The sequence below is a fragment of the Carlito syrichta genome, unplaced genomic scaffold (genome assembly GCF_000164805.1).
Source record: "Carlito syrichta isolate Samal-C Ts95f unplaced genomic scaffold, Tarsius_syrichta-2.0.1 Scaffold301846, whole genome shotgun sequence".
NCBI classification, from domain to species: Eukaryota; Metazoa; Chordata; class Mammalia; order Primates; family Tarsiidae; genus Carlito; species Carlito syrichta.
In genome coordinates, this window is record NW_007245942.1 from 559,244 (window position 1) to 577,996 (window position 18,753).

Below are 18,753 nucleotides of genomic sequence, written 5' to 3' on the forward strand. Positions count from 1 at the left end.
AGCAAATCCACTCAGCAAATATTTGCTAAGGAAACACTGGAGCTTGGCTGACATCAGGGACCATTTGGACTGACACTTTTATTTTCAGATGAAGAGACAAAGTCTCTGAGAGGACCACTAACTTGAGAGAGCCATGCATCAGTTAGCAACGGAGCCAGAACTTCTTCCTGTCCAATGGTTTGCCTGCCTTCTGCCTACCCATGACAAATTTCAAGAGGGCGTGCAAGATAAAACCTTATGTTATAGACCTAGCACAGGTTGCTCAAATACAAGGCTGTTTCCATCCCCTCCCTAGTTTTTCCATGGAAAGAGAAAACGCATGACACAGAATGAAGCCAGGCCTCTTTGTGCTTTGAGCAAACTGGATTCATGTGTTAACGTAAGCAGAGCAGTCTGACCTTTTCAGAAGAAATGTCCACAATGATACTGCTGTCAGACCCTGATAATTTTTACTGTTGTCTTCAGAATCCTCTAGAAAGGTTAATGCATTAGTAAATGGGAAATAGTCAGTAGTCTCATTTTAAGATGGAAACTTGAGTTTCTTTCTCTAATTTTTGTATTTTAATAGCTTTAGGGCACAAATGCCTTGAATAGCAGTGAAGAAGTCTGGGCTTTAAGTACCTGTCACCCTCCCTACTAGGGTACATTGTACTTGAGAGGTGATTTTTCATCCCTCTCTCCACTTCCCGCCCTTCCCCCTAAGTCTTCAGTGTCCATGATAACATTTTCCTTTATTTCGTTACTTTTTTTGCATTGGAGTCTCATTCTGTAGCCCAGGCTGGAGAGCAGTGGCATGCTCATGGCCACCGCGGTCTCAACCTACTGGGCTCAGGCGATTCTTCCGCCTCAGCCTTCCAAGTAGCTGGAACTACAGGTGTGCGCTACCACGCCCGGCTAATTTTTTGATTTATTGTAGAGATGAGGTCTCACCAAGTTGTCCAGGCTGGTCTCAAACCCGTGGGCTCAGGCAATCCTCTCACCTTGGCCTCCCAAAGTGCTGGGATTATAGGTATGAGCCACCACAGCCAGCCCATGATAACATTCTATCTGCCTTTTTAGACACTTAGCTTTGTTCCCACTTATGAGTGAGAACATGTGGTGTTTGGTTTTTCGTTCCTGTGCTATTTCACTTAGGATAATGATCTCCAATTCCATCCATGAAACTTGAGTTTCTAACGAAAAGTCAATAAGAAGAGTAGAAGCCAATATTCATTTATCCAACAGTGGACTGTGTACCAGAAACGGGCTAGGTGCTGGGAATACAGAGGTGAACAAGATGTGGTCCCTGACCTTGAGAATTTGTGGCTCTATGTGGGATATAAACATGATCAATAAGAGAAGAAACAACTCACTTCCTGAGAGCATAAGGATACTACCTATTAGAGGAGGTAATGTTTGAGCAGAGCTATGAAAGACTAAAAGCAATTTGCTGCCTAGGCTGGGAGAATTGCAGGCAAAGAAAACAGGCCTTAAGTAGCATGCGAGAGTCCAGCAATCGCAAGTATGTGAGTGGACATAAGCCTGGAGAGGTAGGAGGGGTCTAGATCACTAAGGACCAAAATGAAGACATTAGGAGTCATCTGTGGGTAGTGGGAGCTATTGAAGGATATTAGACAGGAGAGTAACATAATTAGATTTCCATGCTAGAAATGTAACTGGGGCAGGATGAGCAATGAACTAAAGAGAAACAGGAGATAAGTGCCAACAGTTCAGGCGAGAGATGGCCGAGAGACAGAGAAAGAGTGAGAGTGGGAACGTCTGGGTGAAGATGGACACTTGGTCATTCACTGATGTGGAAGCTGCAGAGAGGGAGAGTCAGAGGACGACTCTCAGATTTCAGGTTTTTGTGAATATGCCTTTAAACATAGAAAACAGTAAAACAGAAAAGTTGGTAGAAAGCTAGACTTTGGGACAATAATGAGCTCATGTTTGGATGTTCTAAACTTTAGAGGCCTTGTGGAGCTCAGATCCTCTTGGGATTGACTTCCATGGAGATGACACACATGGAAGGCAAATGAGAGGGGAAGAAAAAAACCCAGAATTTATTTATAAAAAACCATGAATCTATTCTTGCATGTTTAAACTTCAGTCACTGTTAAAGGACTCTCTGTTTGATGCAGTACACCTATTGAGATACTTTTTCCATTGCTCAAAACAGTTCTTGAACTTTGATGCCTTTTAGTGCTTCTGCTGTTTTTTGTTTCACCTCTTCCACATGGGCAAATATTTCCTTTTGAGAATTTATTTCATCTGGGGAAACAAAAAAGTCACTCAGTGTGGATGGGGTGAATAAAGAAGGTGGAAAGTTGGACTGGATAAAAAATGTGGTACATATACACAATGGAATATTATGCAGCCATAAAGAATGACAAATATGTGGACTTTGTAGCAATCTGGATGGATTTGGAGTCAATCATACTCAGTGATTTATCAGAGAAACAACAGAGTATCATATGTTCTCACTCATGAGAGGACCTTGAAAAATTATAATGCTATAAGAAAGCAATTGGCAGTAATGGGAAACTGTTGGTGGGGGGTGGGATGGGATTGACAGTTAAGGGAAACTGCTAGGGGCGGGAGGGGCATACCTCATTAACAGGGGTACCTGCATGATCAGTGTTTGTATACCTAACCCTGAATTGTATCCCACATCTTCACAATAAAAATTTTTTTAAAAAGGAAGGTGGAGCACAGGGTTCATGCCATTTTTGGTTAAAAACTGCCGAACACTCAGTGTGGTGTGGGCAGGTGCACTGTCATGGTTTGCCTGTGGCCAAGGCCGGGAGCTGGGCTGGGAACACATCTTCAGTGACTCTGGATCCTGAATGTCTTCGGGGGCCCCTCTCAGAACTAGGGACATTCATTCTACAAATTATGACACAATCTTCTCAAAACTTCCAGATAAAAACCTTTGGGTTCCTTGAACACTTACCTAGTGGGGGAACCCTGTACTACAAGGGGCCTGCCCTCCAAAAAGACAATTCTGTTCTTTTGGCTGGGGGTGCCCCTCATATAATGAAGCCAATCATCCGGGGAATTCAGAACCCTGGAGAACTCCAGGTGTGAAGGCATGGGCCAAGGAGGGGAGCTAGGCTCAGAGAAGGCACAGTGATGTGAGGGGTCTACAAGAACTAGCAGAAAGTGGCATCCTAGAAGCCGAAGAATGAACATTACACAAAGAAGGGTGTAATTGGCTAGTTCTATCAGATCTATAAAAAAAGAGTAAGTGATCTAAAGCCTAAAACACCCTTCAGATGTAGCTGCTGGTGAGGGCGGTGTTAGAGACAGCATGGACAGGGCAGCAGCCTAAATGGGGGGGGTTGAGAAGTGGACCCCGACAAAACAGAGACAATGGACACAGCTCATTCTTTCAAACCATCTAGCTAAGAAACGGAGTGATTCTGGGTATTTTGAGGAGAAGATGACTAATTTATCCTCACATAATATCCTCTAGCGTGAAGATGCAAGAAAATAATTTGTGAACTGACAGGTTATTTTCTTTTAGGTCCCAGTCCCATTTAACGCACATTTCTTGAGGTCCTGCTCAGCACAAGGCCATGGACACCAAGGACCTGTGACACACAACTGACCAGGAAGCAGTTTCTGCTTCTGAGCATCAGGAAACTGATAGGAAGTCCCCTACACGGCCAGTAATGGGCAGTGATAACGGGAGTGAGGCAGGGGTTGGCAGAAAGTTGAGCTGTGCACAGACTGCCCAGGGCACCCAGGAGGGAGAACCAGACAGAATGGACACCCAGGGCCTGCGAGGTTGGCCAGGAGTGCAGAAGCAGGGAGGCCTTCTGCCTATAGAAGTATAGGAAAACAATATGGCCTTTCCTTCCTCTTATTTTACATTTTGTAGTTGGCATCTAATCTGCCAGACTTGGGATTGGTCACGAGGTAGCCCATGCTGATTCAAAGGCCAGTTTCCTGGGATACTTCTAATCTTCCTGCCAAAGGCACAAGGAATAACAGTCAGGGGCCCGGGTTCATGTCCTATAGAAGCCTCTGATAAAGACCAGCAGCCTGAACTTCTCACCCTGCTCCTGTATCCAGGGTGGTAGGTATCCAGTTTTGTCTGCTGTAGAGTGTTCTGGGAGGGGCCCCTGAAGACATTCAGGAACGAGAGTCACTGAAGATGTGTTCCCAGCCCAGGGATCAAAGGCGAGCGAGTCAGGGAGTGGCTTCTCCTCTCGTAGCCTTGGCCACGGGGCATGGGAAAGGTCTCCACGCAGGCAGAGTTAGGAAAACATAAATTTTGGACAGCACGGGGAATGTGCTATGCCAGAGACAACTCTGGTATGCAACTCCATGAGGGTGGGGCCTTTCAAAAATCACAGCCATCCAGGAGAGTTTATGGTGTCTGGGGGGGTGTAGGGGTGTGGGCGGTTAAAAAAAAAAACAAAGAAAGAGCGTAGAGGTCAGCAAGTGGCTGTCACTGTGCTATCTTGAGTCAGTGAAGGCCACACCTCTACCCAGTTTTTCTTTCTGGATGTTCTATCTGGTGGTCAGGTGGCAGCAGGGACACTAACTTCTTTTCCAGTCTCGGAACCCTCAAATGATTGCCCCGGGACATTAGCTGAGGTGTAGGAGAAAAGTGGTGAAGCACTGATAGGTCTACCTCTACAAATAAAGTTCAGCATGTGTGTGTTGTCTGGTCAAAGGATGTCTGTGTGATTTCTGCTTATCTAAGGGCATGTTAAATAAGCTATATGCTCTAATGATGAGGGTTACAAGGAAGAACATAAACTCTCCTGGTTAATCAATAAAGGATGATGGCCCAAGTGGTCCAAGGAGAGAAAAAAACAAGTCCAAGTTTTTCTGGATTCCTTTAGTTTTTGTGGAATTCCAGACAAATTTTACACTCACATATGCCTATATTGGAAAAATAGGGTGTGGTGTCCTTAACTTTTTAACTGCTTACAACAATTGCATTTGTTCCAGAGAATTTCTCAAGAGAAAACTAGTCCAAGTTGAAATAAAGGTCATGATCAGAGGTTTTTGAGAGAGGGTCAAACTGAAGGCAAAGCCTGGTGGGGAGTGGATGGTCAGGAGCCCGCCCCTCACTGGTTCTCTGGAAGCTTCTTTCCCTCTCCTTCCCAGTCCTTGGCACCCGGACTTAGTCCTCTTCCACTCTCCTTGGTCTTCTTGCCCTCCCTGGTGACCTCACTCACTCTCAGGATCTTCACTCTTACATGCTGGTGACTTCACATCGCTTATCTCCAGCCAAGGCCCTGCTCCAGGTTGGGCACCTCACTGCACGCTGGGCACCGGCACCTCGCCTGGTCCTGGCCCCTCAGCTTACCACATCTTCCCTCCAGACTCTCCCCTCCTCCTGGGTTGCTCAAACCAGGGGAAGTCTGGGTACCACTGACTCTGCATGATGACAACAGCCCTGTTATTCATAGGTTGTCGTGGGAATTAAATGAGATGAATGTGGCAAGCTTAACTTACTTCTTCGAGCATGGGACACTCACTGAACATTAGCCATTATCACCCAGTAAAACAAGGTGTTATTTTACGCGTTGCTAATGTTTTTATTAAAACCTCAAAATATATAGATAAGGAAGTGAGTAACACTGAAAAATATAAAGTCCCTCTCTTCCTTTTAATCTTCTGCTTGATTTTGTAGCTTCTTTTAGATCCTTTCTGAAAGTTTAGGCATGCAAAAGTCATCTTGAATAGCTGGTTGGAAAGGTCAAGGAAGAGGACCTTTTAAGATATAAAAATCAATGTTTTTTATAAAAGATAATATTCCAGAGAAATCCCTTATCTCTGGCCCTACTATGTCTGTTCCCGATTGTGCCTCCGGGTTATATAGGCTAGCATTGCAGAGAGGTTCAGGGAACTGGGTGAGAGAGGGCATGAAGATGACTTTCCTGCATATTTATGTAGTTCAAAAAGCAAAGGCTGGAAGTTCAAGCCAGTCCATCAAAACTTCATGTGTCCTTGTCCGGGTAATCCCTACTACCTTTTATTAGCTATTTGTGGGCAAATTATTTCACACTTTGGTGCCGCGGTTTCTTCCTCTGTTAAATGGGAATGATGCTAGAGCCTGTGTTAAAGGGTTGCTATGAGAATCCAGTGAGTAAATATTTGTGAGATGCGTAAGAGCAGTGTCTGGTACATAGCGAGCACTTTGTAAGTGTTTTAAAGAAATAAAATACTGTTTATTGGGATTTGTATTTATTGATTTTACAGATTCAAGATTTGAAAGGTGCAAGTGACCATGATGATCATGTAATCCCCTATATCTTTCTCCCAATGGCTTGTCCAAGGACTTAGTCAATTAATTGTCACATATTATTGTATGGTATATTAGTACAATATATGATACCATACATTTTCTGTAATAATATTCTAAAAGAAAAAATATTTAAAACAGATTATCCATATTTATAAAACTACCATTATTTATAATATTACTAATGGTATTTAGCATACTCAAACCAAATATGAGCCTTTATAGAAGTAAATTGTAAATATCATTCTTGTCAACACCATCCCCAGTCTCTACCCTTGCAACAAATGAAAATCATTTATTATCCTTTTAAATAGAAGGGCAGTGATAGATACATCTTATAATCCTAACCAATTCCATAGCTTCACCAAACAGTTCTGACCAAGGTGAATGCTCTTGTTCTACAGATGCTGCAATTAACTAGTACTTACTAACAATGCAAATTATGCACATGGTTTGCTGGCCTAACATTGCTTTAGAAATCCAGAGACCATCTCGAGCATCAAGGACTTGAGTTAGCAGCCTGAGAAAACACTACAAACTAAGATGCTAATAGAACGTATTACTTCTCCTTCAAACAATCTCATTCTGGAGCTTCAGTTTGCTGAAATTCACCTTCAAGGTGACAGACTTGCAAGCTATTTTGATACCCTGACTACACCAACATTCTGGTATCGTTATTGTTTCGATGAGCTCACCTGGGTGCTTAGATTTGCAATGAGATTTTCATGACTCTCAGGAGAAAATATTTCTCAATTAAGAATTCAATCCGAAACATCAGAACAGAATTGCAACTGTGATTGTTAAAATAATAGAAAGCACACACTTCTGACTTGCAATGATAAAACATTTATAGGACGCCTACTATGTGCTGGTCCTGTCAGCATTGGTGGAACAACAGTGAGACACGGTTGTCATTCTAAAGGCCATACCTGCAGCAAAGACAGCAAAATTAGAGAGAAAGACAGAGAGAGAGAGACAAAGAAAGAGACACACACACACAGAGAGAGAGAGAGAGACAAAGAAAGAGACAGAGAGAGAGGGAGAGAGACAGAGACTGAGAGAGAGAGAGAGAGAGAGCGAGCTACACATTTCCACATTCAAGGACAGGCCCAGGTTCTCCCTCCCTTGCCCCCACATTATTAATACAATATGTATTTCCAAACCAATCAAAAAAGGGAACAATGTTTAACAACACTCCATGAGTAAATTAGGACCTAGGATATTAACTGCCTGTCTACACAGGAGAGATACTTGCAGAAAACCCAAGGTGAGTAAAATTCTTGTCATGGTGAACATTTGCAGTTCTTCAACTCTTCTGTCTTTGTCTACCTGGCAGAAGCTACCTGCCCTCCGGCTGTGATTTCTTTTACAATCTGCATTAGCTCAGCATTTCAAGTATGTATGTGAAATGTAGAGCCCACAAAGCTTTAAAAATAAAACAAGAGACATGCTTCATCCCTGTGCCTATGGTGCACAAGGAAGAAGATGAATCAAAATCACAACCCCTACTGCTTTCTTGGCATCCATCCTGACTTACCATCTGAGTGGGCGAGTGTCTGAGTAATCACTCAACAATCTCAAAGTTTTTAAAGCGCTGTCCTTCTGAGGCTGGAGATCTTCCTTCTGCCTGCTTCCCGCTATTTGCATGGCGAGAAATCGGTGTCTTGGTGGAACTTGCAAGGAAGGGAAAGAAACTCCACACTTCTTTTTAGCCAAGCCATCCCCATCTGTCTACCTCCTCTGCTTCTTCCTTTGATCCACCCCGGGTGTGACTACCCCTCTGGCCTCTATTCTACCCACAGCTCCCACGCCCCAAGAGTCTCAGTTCACACACCTCCAGCCAAATGTTTTTCTTGCTTTATAATATTTTTTGAGACATAGCTGCTGTAAGGATTATTCCAGTTATAACAACCTTGTGCCACTCGAACCATTTTTACATGAGCTGGGCCTTCGAGAGCTCTGTGGTGTCTATCGTTGCAGCCCTTTCTCATGTTGACATAGAAATGCCTTCCGGGGCACAGATGGATGGATCCTTCTATGGGCTGTATTTTGATGGGCCATGTGCTCTGCAAAGAAAGCCTTCCTGATTTTTCTGGCTAATGTTAGTATTGCTAGTCAGAGCTTTACACCTCTAAATGATTTTACATTAATTGTACTGGCTCATCCCTATGTCCGAAGGACTTTTTCTTTTGTTGTTAAAGCATAGGCTTTGATGGAAAAGCCCATAACTTAGTCAAGATATCTCGGGTCACAAGTAGCTGTGAGAGAAAAGGATTTACCAACCACATGTTTAAGATTCAAAGCTTGGCTTACTAAGCCACATACAGAATCCTGTGAATAGAACTGCACAATCAGAGGCAATCTTTGCTCCTATAATCCTGATTTAAAGTATGTACGAGAATTTTTATTCTTGGTTTAAAATATAATCATTCGTTAACATTTTAGATATAAAATCCTCAGGAAATAATTACAAGGCTACTAGAACTAATGAATGAGTTTATAAAGACTGGTGGATACAAGGACAATATGCAACACACACACACACACACACACACACACACACACACACACACACACACACACACTAGCAATGAACAACCGGAAATTGAAACAATAAAAAATGGAATCATTTGCAATAAAACCACAAACATAAAATTCTTAGGTACTATCAATGTCTGCCAGTCATATGCTGAAGACTACAAATCACTGCTGAGAAAAATCAAAGGAGACCTAAATCGAGACATAAACTGTGTTATTAATATGAAAACTAAACATTGTTAAGATATCAATTCTCCCCACACTGATACATAGGTTTAACAAATCCAAGTCAACCCCCAGCAGGATTTTTAAAATAGATATTGACAAGCTGCTTTTAAAATGTATGTGAAAAGGCAGAGGCCCTAGAATAGCCGAAAAAATCCCGGCAAAGAAGAACAAAATTAAAGAACTCATATTATTGGATTCCAAGATGTCCCTGACAATAAGTAATCATGAAGACAGTTGTCATATCGATGAAAGGATAGACACATAGATAAACAGAGCATAACAGAGAGGTTAGAAATAGACTCATAATATATGGTCAAAGGCAATTTAATGAAGACAATGTAGTTATTTCAATAAAGAGCTGAAACAACTGGACATTAACATGCAAAAAATAAATCTTGCCTCATACCATGTACCTTATACAAAAATGAGATGAAAACGGATCATAGAACTAAATATAAAATGTAAGTCTATTGGATTCCCAGAAGAAAATATAGGATAAAACAGTTGTGCCATATGTTAGCCAATAACTTCTTAGATATGATATGAAAAGAATGAATAAAATAGACAAATTTGACTTCAGTAAAATTAAAAACTTTTGTTCTGTGAAAGGCACTGTTAAGAGATTGAAAAGACAAGCTACTGACTGGCAGAAAATATTTACACAACACATATGTGACAAAGGACATATCTGGAACATATAAAAGCTCTCAAAAAAATCTGACAAAGAACTTATATTTAGAATGTTTAAAAATGTTCAGTAATAGGAAAATAATACAATTAAAATGAGCAAAAACAGTTGAAGAAAGCTTTTGCAAAAGAAGATATATGGATGGTAAATAAAACATTATTAGTCATTAAGAAATGACTAACAAATGAGATAACAATAAAGACCTGTTAGAATGTCTAAAAACAAAACAAAAACTGACAATCCCAAGTGCTGTCAAAGTAGTGGAGCAATTGGAATGCTCAAATATTGTCAGTGGAAATGCAAAATAGTATGGTCACTTTGGAAAAATCTTGTGGTTTCTTATAATAGACTTATCACAAGGATCCCGCAATTCCATTCCTAAGATTTTAACCAAAATAAATGAAAACTTATGCTAATACAAAAACTTGAATATGAATGTTTAGAGTGGTTTTATAATCAGCAGAACAGGCAACAGCCCATATATCCTTCAACTGGTGAGAGGGTAAGCAAATCGTAGTACATCCATACAATGGAATAGTACTCAGAAATAGAAAGGAGTGAACTACTGAAACACATAACAACACACATGAATATTAAGTGTATTATGCCATGTAGACTAAAGAGGCTACATGCTGTTTGATTTCATTTGTGTGACATTCTGGAAAAAACAAAACTATAGGCACAAAAACAAACTTGTGGTTGCCAGGATTTGGAAGCAGGGGTAGGAGTTGATGACAGAGAAACTGGGGAATTCTGAGGAGGTTGGAGTTGAATGAGATCTTGACTGTGATGATGGTTACGTGACAGTAGGCATTTGTCAATACCCAAAAGCCTGTACACTGAGAATAGTATTTATATATATATAAATAAATATAAAGTGTTTATATATAATTGTATATTTATATATGTTTATTATATGTGTATATATTTTAATTATATATCTATGTATAAATATGATTTGTATGTTACAGATAATTGTATATTTACAATAAATTTATTTATTATATATTTTACTTATAGATTTATATAGCAATAAATATAAATAGTATGTATATATGTCACACCTTCATCTAAGGAAAACAAATATTAAAAAAATAAGAAAAGGTAATGTAATATAATATAATTACATTTTTAAAAAAATGCCAACTAGCAAAAATATACTTGGTTAAAACTAAGAGGAAAAGGCAGGGCGAGGAGGCACTGGTGGAATCGTTTTGAGGGGCGTGATGCTTATGAGGAAGAATCTGCTTCTGCTTGGTGCGTTCCTTAGCCATGCAGAAGAGGAAACTCTGCTTTTCCAGTTCATTACCTTTAAAGAATCACAACCAAATCATCCAATCCTCTCAAAAACGACATTTTGAGCGTGCTTGTTTTCTCATTCAAGCAGACTGCTCTTGTAATTTATGATCTGAAGAGTTCTTTGCTCTCCTTCCCACTTGAGCAAACCCACAGTATTATTTTCTTGAACATTCAGAGATCATTTCTTAATATAAATCTGTTTTTTCCTCATATAGAAAACACAGAGTGACTGGTTTGTGAACACAAAAATATGTCTCTCTGAAGATTCAGCAAGCCTATGATTGGGCTATTTACTTATATTGGTCTCTCTTATGTTGACAACAAGTTTTTCTCATTACTACTTTCCCCTTAAACTGCTACCTTGTCTATGTCAAATGTAAAATGCATGAGAAAGAACACTGGATTGAAAATTACGAGTACTGGGCATTAAGGTCATTTTGGCTTTGACTTTCCTTGGTACAATGACTGATCTCCTGTACCTAATGCATATCTCCAGCTCTGACCTCTCTCCAGGGCTTTGGTTATGAAACTCCAAATTCCTCCAGACACATACCACCTTTCAGGCAGCATTTACTTATTCAGGAATACAGATTTCACTAGACAATGTACTAGTGCCCAAATTACAATGGTTGCTTATTTGTTCATGTACTCATGCCTCATTTCTTCAATTAGGTTTCTCCAGCCAGACAATAACTTGTTTTCAGGGGAGGGAATTATTCATATACACATCTTTGTATCCCTGTATCACAAAGTAATAGCTTAAATATGCCTTTTTGCCGGTATAATTACTTGAGCTTACAAATTCCATTAATCACCAGACTTTGCAAAAATGCAGCCAAGTTAGACATACAGTTTTTCAGAGCCTTCCCTGACCACACGTGCTAAGACTGTCCATGCTATCTCCCCCAACTAAGTCATCTCACTGTTTATATTCCAATCTTATTTAACTTTGTTTATAGCATTAACACTCATTAACCTCACCCTCTCTCTTTCTCTCACTCCCTCTTCCTCTCTCATTTCTCTTTTTCCTAATCTATTATCTGAAACCCCCTACTCGGATTTAAGCTTCGTGAACACAAAAACTGATCATGTTCACTGTAATACATTTAGAGCCTGGACCCAGGTCTGGCACACAGTAGGCACTCAATAAATACTTGCTGAACCGTTGAACTCACCCCTCAATTGGCAGTGGTGGGACACTGCTGGGGGGGGCACATGACATCAATAAGGGTGCCTGATCCTAATTCAGATGAGGTAAGGGCCAGTGGGAGACCCAAACTTCACCTCACCTGTAACTAGACCACTTATATTCCCAATCCTGACTTACACCCCATCTCTTTAAAGTTAAAAATTAAAAAAAAATCCAGTGGACTTAAAAAAAATGCAGTGATGCCTACTAGAGACTGAACAATGGAATGAAACAAAATACTTCATACAATTTACCTGCAAAGAGGCTCTACAAGGTCCTTTTCAAGAAAATCATGATCGTTCTTGACAGCCACAATGTTGATGGGAAACTGTGAATCTGAACAAGGAGAGAGACAAAGAGGTTTATGCACCTTGTTTTATCTGAATGGGCACTAACATATTCAGGCCTCCAGGGTCTGCACAAGCCATTGATTTTAATAGCAATTACTGCCCATCACCAATGTTGGTAATGTTTAAGAGAGCAGACAATTTTTTATCACAATAAGTGCTTTGAAGGGTACAATATAAGTGTGAAATATGAGGATAATCGAGTGCTTGACCTTGAACAGAATTGCATGTTAAGTGCTTGTGTTTTTGTAGTTTATCCTTATCAGTTATAGGTTGATGGGGTTTTGGAGAAGAGCTTTTGCACTCTCCCTATCCGCCTAAGTGTAGGTCACTGACTTCTATCCTAAGGATTTCGTGAAATACTTAGTTTGGCAGATTATTTTTCTTTTCAAAAAGAAAATTTCCAAAAATACTCCAAGTGCAATGTGAGACATGTTTTCTTTTGCAGCAAAATCTTGAGCCACTTTGGAGTATCAGCAAAATCCTCAAACTGATTCTATCCAAAAAGAAGTGATTCCAACACCATGAATCTTCTCCAACAGCTTATTCATGCCAATTTTGAAGGTCACAGGCAATAGTCAGAACATGGTGTTAATTTCAGACATCTCATTCATGGAGGTAAGAATCTGAAGAGCATTGGAACAGACACTGGTCAATTCTAACAACGGTGGTAACTTATTATTATCATGCCATTTCCCCCTTCTCAATTGTCTATTTTGTACTGCCTACACCTTTCCAATCATGATAATTCTAAGGGTATCTAAATCTTAGTAGGAGTTGGAAACAGAAGCACTTCCCCTTCTGGTGAGAAAGGATATGTAAGTGGCTTCCAGATAGTTCCAGAATGAAGCTGTCTTGTTCTGCTAGTGAGGGAGTGATTTGTGGCTCTCCTCATGGGATGCTGCTCCCGGACAGCTGTGTGCTCCCTCCTAGGGTCTAGTTTAAAACTCCTCTCTCCTTCTGCACTCCAGAACCTTCTACCTTGTCTCATCCCTTTGGGTCTATGGCAGTGACAACTTGGCTGCCACAAGCCCTGGGCTTTTTCTGTACTTGTGAACTGTTCTTGGTGGCTCCTTTGCCCTGCCCACAATTTTGTAAAGAGCACTGCCAGAAATAAATACTCTACACATGATCTTGAGTGTGCCATCTGCTTCCTGGGGGGTCCTGACTAATCTGACTAATTCGCCATATATGAGGTCGACCCAAGAAGGTGTTAACCGCTTTGCTTACAATTGTAGATATAAGGAAGATATAGGTGAGGAAGTTTACTAACAGTTAAACACTGAGTGGAAGGAAGTATGATGCTGGCAATGAGAACTTTTTTTTTTTTTGAGTTGGAATCTCACTCTGTCGCCCAGACTGGAGTGCAGTGGCCACTCCCGGCCACCGTAGCCTCCACCTGCTGGGCTCTGGCGATCCTTCCGCCTCAGCCTTCCAAATAGCTGGAACTACAGGTGCATGCTACCACACCCAGCTAATTTTTTGATTTATCGTAGAGATGAGGTCTCGCTGCCCAGGCGGGTCTCGAATCCGCGGGCTCAGGCAATCCACTCACCTCAGCCTCCCAAAGGCACAGGATTATAGGCTGAGCCACCGAGCTCAGCTAATGAGAACATTTTATCCATGACTCAGAAGAATAAGATCTGATCTATGTGACACCTTAACATTTCGCATATAAAGTAAACAGAATTAAAGCGAAATCTCAAGGCAATTTGTTTTGTGACTTCTAGGAAAGTTATCAACAACAACAAAAATTGTTGTCGTATCAGTAAAACAGAGTAGTGACAAAAAGAAAACAAGGAGAAAATATGGAAGGAAGTGCAGAAAAGCTGCTGATGGCAGAATGTTGGAAGGAAAACATTGAGATGGGTTTGTGGTAGAGATGGGAATTACAGGCAGGAAGCAGAAAGTCAGGTGGGCCTGGGAAGTGATACTCATTTCCAAATTGGCATCTGGTTAAGCCCTGAGCGCTGCAAAGTCTGACGGGAAAAGAAGGCAAAACAAAATGACTGAGAAAAAACCTGGAAGTCAAAACACACCACCGAATACACGCGGTTCATTATGAATTTCTTGTCTGTGTAAAAGCCAAGAGAACACCGACGTACCCTCATACAACTGAGCGTATTGCGGGAACCCGGCAGCGCGGAGCCAGTCACATGCTTCTTTTGCCTCAATTTCTGAAAAACACAAGAGAAGGAAAATTGTGAGTCCAACAGCCATACCCCAGCACTCTGCCTTCTTAATCACGGAGACACTGGTGAGCTTTGTGTGAGTTTCTACAAAGCAGAATTGTTCAGGTATGTCTGTATAAGCAGGCCTGCCCAGGAATGGGAGTTAGCGTGCAGGCCACACAAAAGTACTCGTTACACGTCTACTAAGATTATTTTCAGTGCTGATCCGTAAGTATGTGGATAATGAAAAAAAAAAAACCACAGATGATAAAACACAAAGGCTGAGTATCAGGCAGGGGGAAATGCTGTATTAATACACCAGAGAACTAGAAGACTAGGGGGAAAGAGGAAATACTTCTTTAGAATCTTTTTTTAAGTGAATTTTTTTTAAAGTTTCAAAAATAAGTCTAAGAATGCTTATTAAACATTCATTTATTCTGTCACACTTGTGATAACGAAAGACTACAACGGGATGGCCTATGAAAATGTACTTTCTCATGAAAAAACGTTTTACGAAAATCCAATGTATTATTATTATCTTTAATTTCACAAATGGTCTTAATTCCCCAAGAGGTTCATTCATGGAGCACACTGGCATGATTTCAAGTACAGCATGGAAGAGCACAGAACAGGAAAGCTGATTATCCGCAAGTGAGATCTGAACTTGATGGGACTGCCAGAATCTCTGAGGACAAAGCCTAAGAGGCTGATAGGTCCCTTGGGTGACCATTTTTAGTGTGAGACTGTGCCAACAGCCCACCGGACCACCTGCCTGGGGAAGCTGTGGAGTCAGAGGGGAGGAGTCTGCAGTATGTGAATCAGGTCACTTTTTGACCTCGTGAATCCTGGACCTTTCCCAACCACAGCTCTGTTAGACAAATATGAATCCAAGGGAAAAGAAGTTCATATGTCCAAAGTTCAGCTTCTCCAAATAAAATTAAATAGCCTGTTTCCACTATTCTTTACCAAGGCCTTTTCCTCTGCTATTAGGATGGGGGCTCGTCAGGTCCTCTTATTTTCAGTCACTATGACGTTCACTTTTCCCCATAGCTGAGGCTGGAGAGTACAGAGTGTCCTGAGACCACAGCACAGAATTATCTGCATTAACATCGCCCTGGGCCTGAGATTGTGCCTCAAAGGTCTGTGCAGCACGATGTTCAATGTGACAGAGCTATTGGGTGTATCTTAAGAAAACAGCCCAAAGACCAGGTCTTAGTCAGGTCTCCAGAGAAACAGCAGAAACCTACATCCTGGTCCCACTGATCTGGTCAGAACTCGATTGAAATCTGTCATTAAATTAGGGAAACAGAGCTGGTGGTGGTTCCTGTCCCAGAGGGCCTGATTCTTTTTGGCATACTCCTCATCTGCTGTCACTCCAGGGGCTGACAATCCCTAAAGCTTGATCTTTGTCCCCAACAGGAGGGTTTTCCACATCGTTTTGACCAGCACAGACCTATCACATATAGTACTCATTCCTGCCATTTACACATGGCTCGGAAGTATCCAGGGCACCACGCTGGACACAAAAGCTTTGGAAAACGTTTCTTCTAGGAGGGGAGTCTCCAAGGTTCCCATCTGCTGTTCAAAACAGGCCTCTGGTGAGTGGTGCTGCATCAGCTAATTTGGGTTGTTCCTTGGGAAGGTACGAAAGGTGATTACTGTATTGCTCAAAAATTCTACTGAGTACTCAACTGAGAGTCTGGAAAGGAAGGCTTCCACTCTGATAAGCAGACAGTATTTCAGAGGAAGGAGGAACACCGTATTTGTAACACATTGAAAATGTAGAGTGTCGCTACTGAGTCATAAAGTGCTGCCTTATAAACGTTCAAATCTCAGATTTCTTTCCACTTCAGTATGATACATTGGGTAGTAAGGAGAAAATACCTAATTTCCATACATGCTCTAAACCAAATTATGGGTCAGCAAGTCTTGGAGAGAAGCAAGAATTCTGTATTTTCCCTATGAACTACATGAAAGCGATGCCTTTTTCTATTTTATTGTTACTTTTACGACAATCAAAATGGAGTGTCAAGCAAGAGAGTCCCAGAGAGCCAGTCCATGAAGAACAAATGGAGAAGACCAGAAAGACAGGAACTCTACAACCCATAAAGCTCAAACCAGGAGAGCAGGAAGTTTGTTTATTAAGATACAGCCCTCCAGCGCCAGGCATGCAGGAGGCTCAGTCCCTGGAGATGGAAAGGATAACAAGACAAGGGAGAAGTGAGCAGCCAGGGAACCTTCTAGAAAAACTCTTTTTTGTGAACTGAAAACTCTGGTTGGGCAGTGAGATAAGGCTGAGGCTAGTCAGGGAGATTCTATGCAAACAGAATCATGGGCAACCCCTTCCGGTTCCCTCCCACTGAGGGAGCTTTGATGTCCTCTTAATAAATCCTGCTTTCCAAAAAAAAAAAAAAAATTAAAAAAAGAAAACACTTTTTTTTAAAGTGAAAAGGCAGGATTTATTGAGAGAATATAAAAGCTCCTACAGTGGGAAAGGGACCAGAAAGGGTCACCCCTCATTTAATTTTTTATAAGGGTCGCATGGATAATGGACTGAAATCCTATTCAGATACCAACATGAATAATAAAATCTTAACCAGAGCCCCGGACAATTACTCTAATATGATTTCTTTTCTTTTCTAACAGGTAGGCTTTTAGCTTAGAAGTCTCAGAGTCAAATGACAACAACTGCAATTAGTGAATATAATAAACTGGACTTCTGTAAGATGGCGGATGGCCTTTGCACCATTTGCTCCCTATGCCCAACTGGGCCATTCTATTTGCCCAAATGTCCCTCAATACACTTCCTCTTTCATATTTTCCTTACCCTAGCTGTGGACCCAAAGTCTTGATAGCTCCTTTTTAGGGCAAAACAAACTCTTGTTTGCCAGCTAGCAACAAAACAAGCAAACACAACAATCTGGCATAATTAACTACCATCAAATTTGGCTTTGCCCATCCAATTGAGTTGAGGGAAGAAAAAACTCTTGCAATTTTGACTGATTTCCCACAGTTCCTACTAACACCTATCAGCCAAATGCTCATGTTTTCCCCAGGGCTCCTGCAGCGGCCAAAATGATTGGAGAGTTAAAAAAGAATCATTACTGCTAGTGCCATCATTCCACAAAGATCTATCTAATGAGATTTAAATGACATTTGAAGAGAAAAGTGCGAAAATCTCTTTTTTATTGTGCTCATGCTAGCCAGCATCATATTATGTAAAAGCATTAAGCGCTATTAAAATCACATTTGACAGTTTTATTTGTTCTCCATTTGCAACCCTTACCTGCCCCCATCGCCGCACCAGGGCCCAGGGCTGCAAGGCAAAGCATCAACTCCTTGCAACCGTCTTGTGGAAAACCAGAGTGTGGGGTAGAAAAGGGAAAGCCCTAGACAGAACAGCCCACTGATCTCCACTGAGGTCACCACACCACTTTGTTGGGGAAAAACCCATTTAGCTGGGTATCACGAGAGGATTTCAATAGAATTGTTGGGATTATTCTGTGCAATAATCACTTTGTTTTACTCTCTAACAGGTATCTAGTTTTGCTTCCCCAACACTCGTCCCCATCTCTTCTGGTGACAGAACCTCTCTATGAGAGAAGCCTCTTGTGTATGATTTATGTGGGGCTGACACCCCTTTCCCCCAACCACACATCTGCTCCTTCAAAGCACCCTATATATCTCTTAGTCTAAGAAGAGGAGGCATTTGGGGACCTTAAGTTCCAAAGTTATTTGGGGGCTGAAATTAACTGGTTGAAAAGAGAGCTATCCAGTGCTTTAGCTCTGCACCAAAGTCAAGCACACCTTCTTACTGGTTAACTTGACCAATTCAGAGGATGGTTTGGTGCTGGGTACACTCTTCTGCCACGTGACTGCAATGACACTTGAAGGAAAGTCACCAGCTTTGCCTCACCTACATGCTTAGAACACGGTGTAACCTCGGGCCACAGACTCCATTGAGGGAGGCTCTCAATGGTGTCTGAGGAGGCATAATCTACCATGGGCATGAGAACAAAGCCACTGTGGAAACAGACCATGGTCTGCAG

General features: G+C 41.4%; 1 protein-coding gene across 2 annotated transcripts in view; it reads right to left on the reverse strand.

Moving 5' to 3' along the window:
* STARD13 (StAR related lipid transfer domain containing 13) overlaps window positions 1–18,753 on the reverse strand; it is a 241,349-nt gene that overhangs the window by 48,239 nt on the left and 174,357 nt on the right. For both annotated transcript variants that reach the window (XM_021711058.1, XM_008055404.2), the window contains exons 2-3: window positions 14,639–14,710; window positions 12,441–12,522 (exon numbers count right to left, since the gene is read on the reverse strand). In XM_021711058.1, coding sequence (XP_021566733.1) covers window positions 12,441–12,522; window positions 14,639–14,710 — 154 coding nt within the window. The remainder of the gene's footprint in view (window positions 1–12,440; window positions 12,523–14,638; window positions 14,711–18,753) is intronic.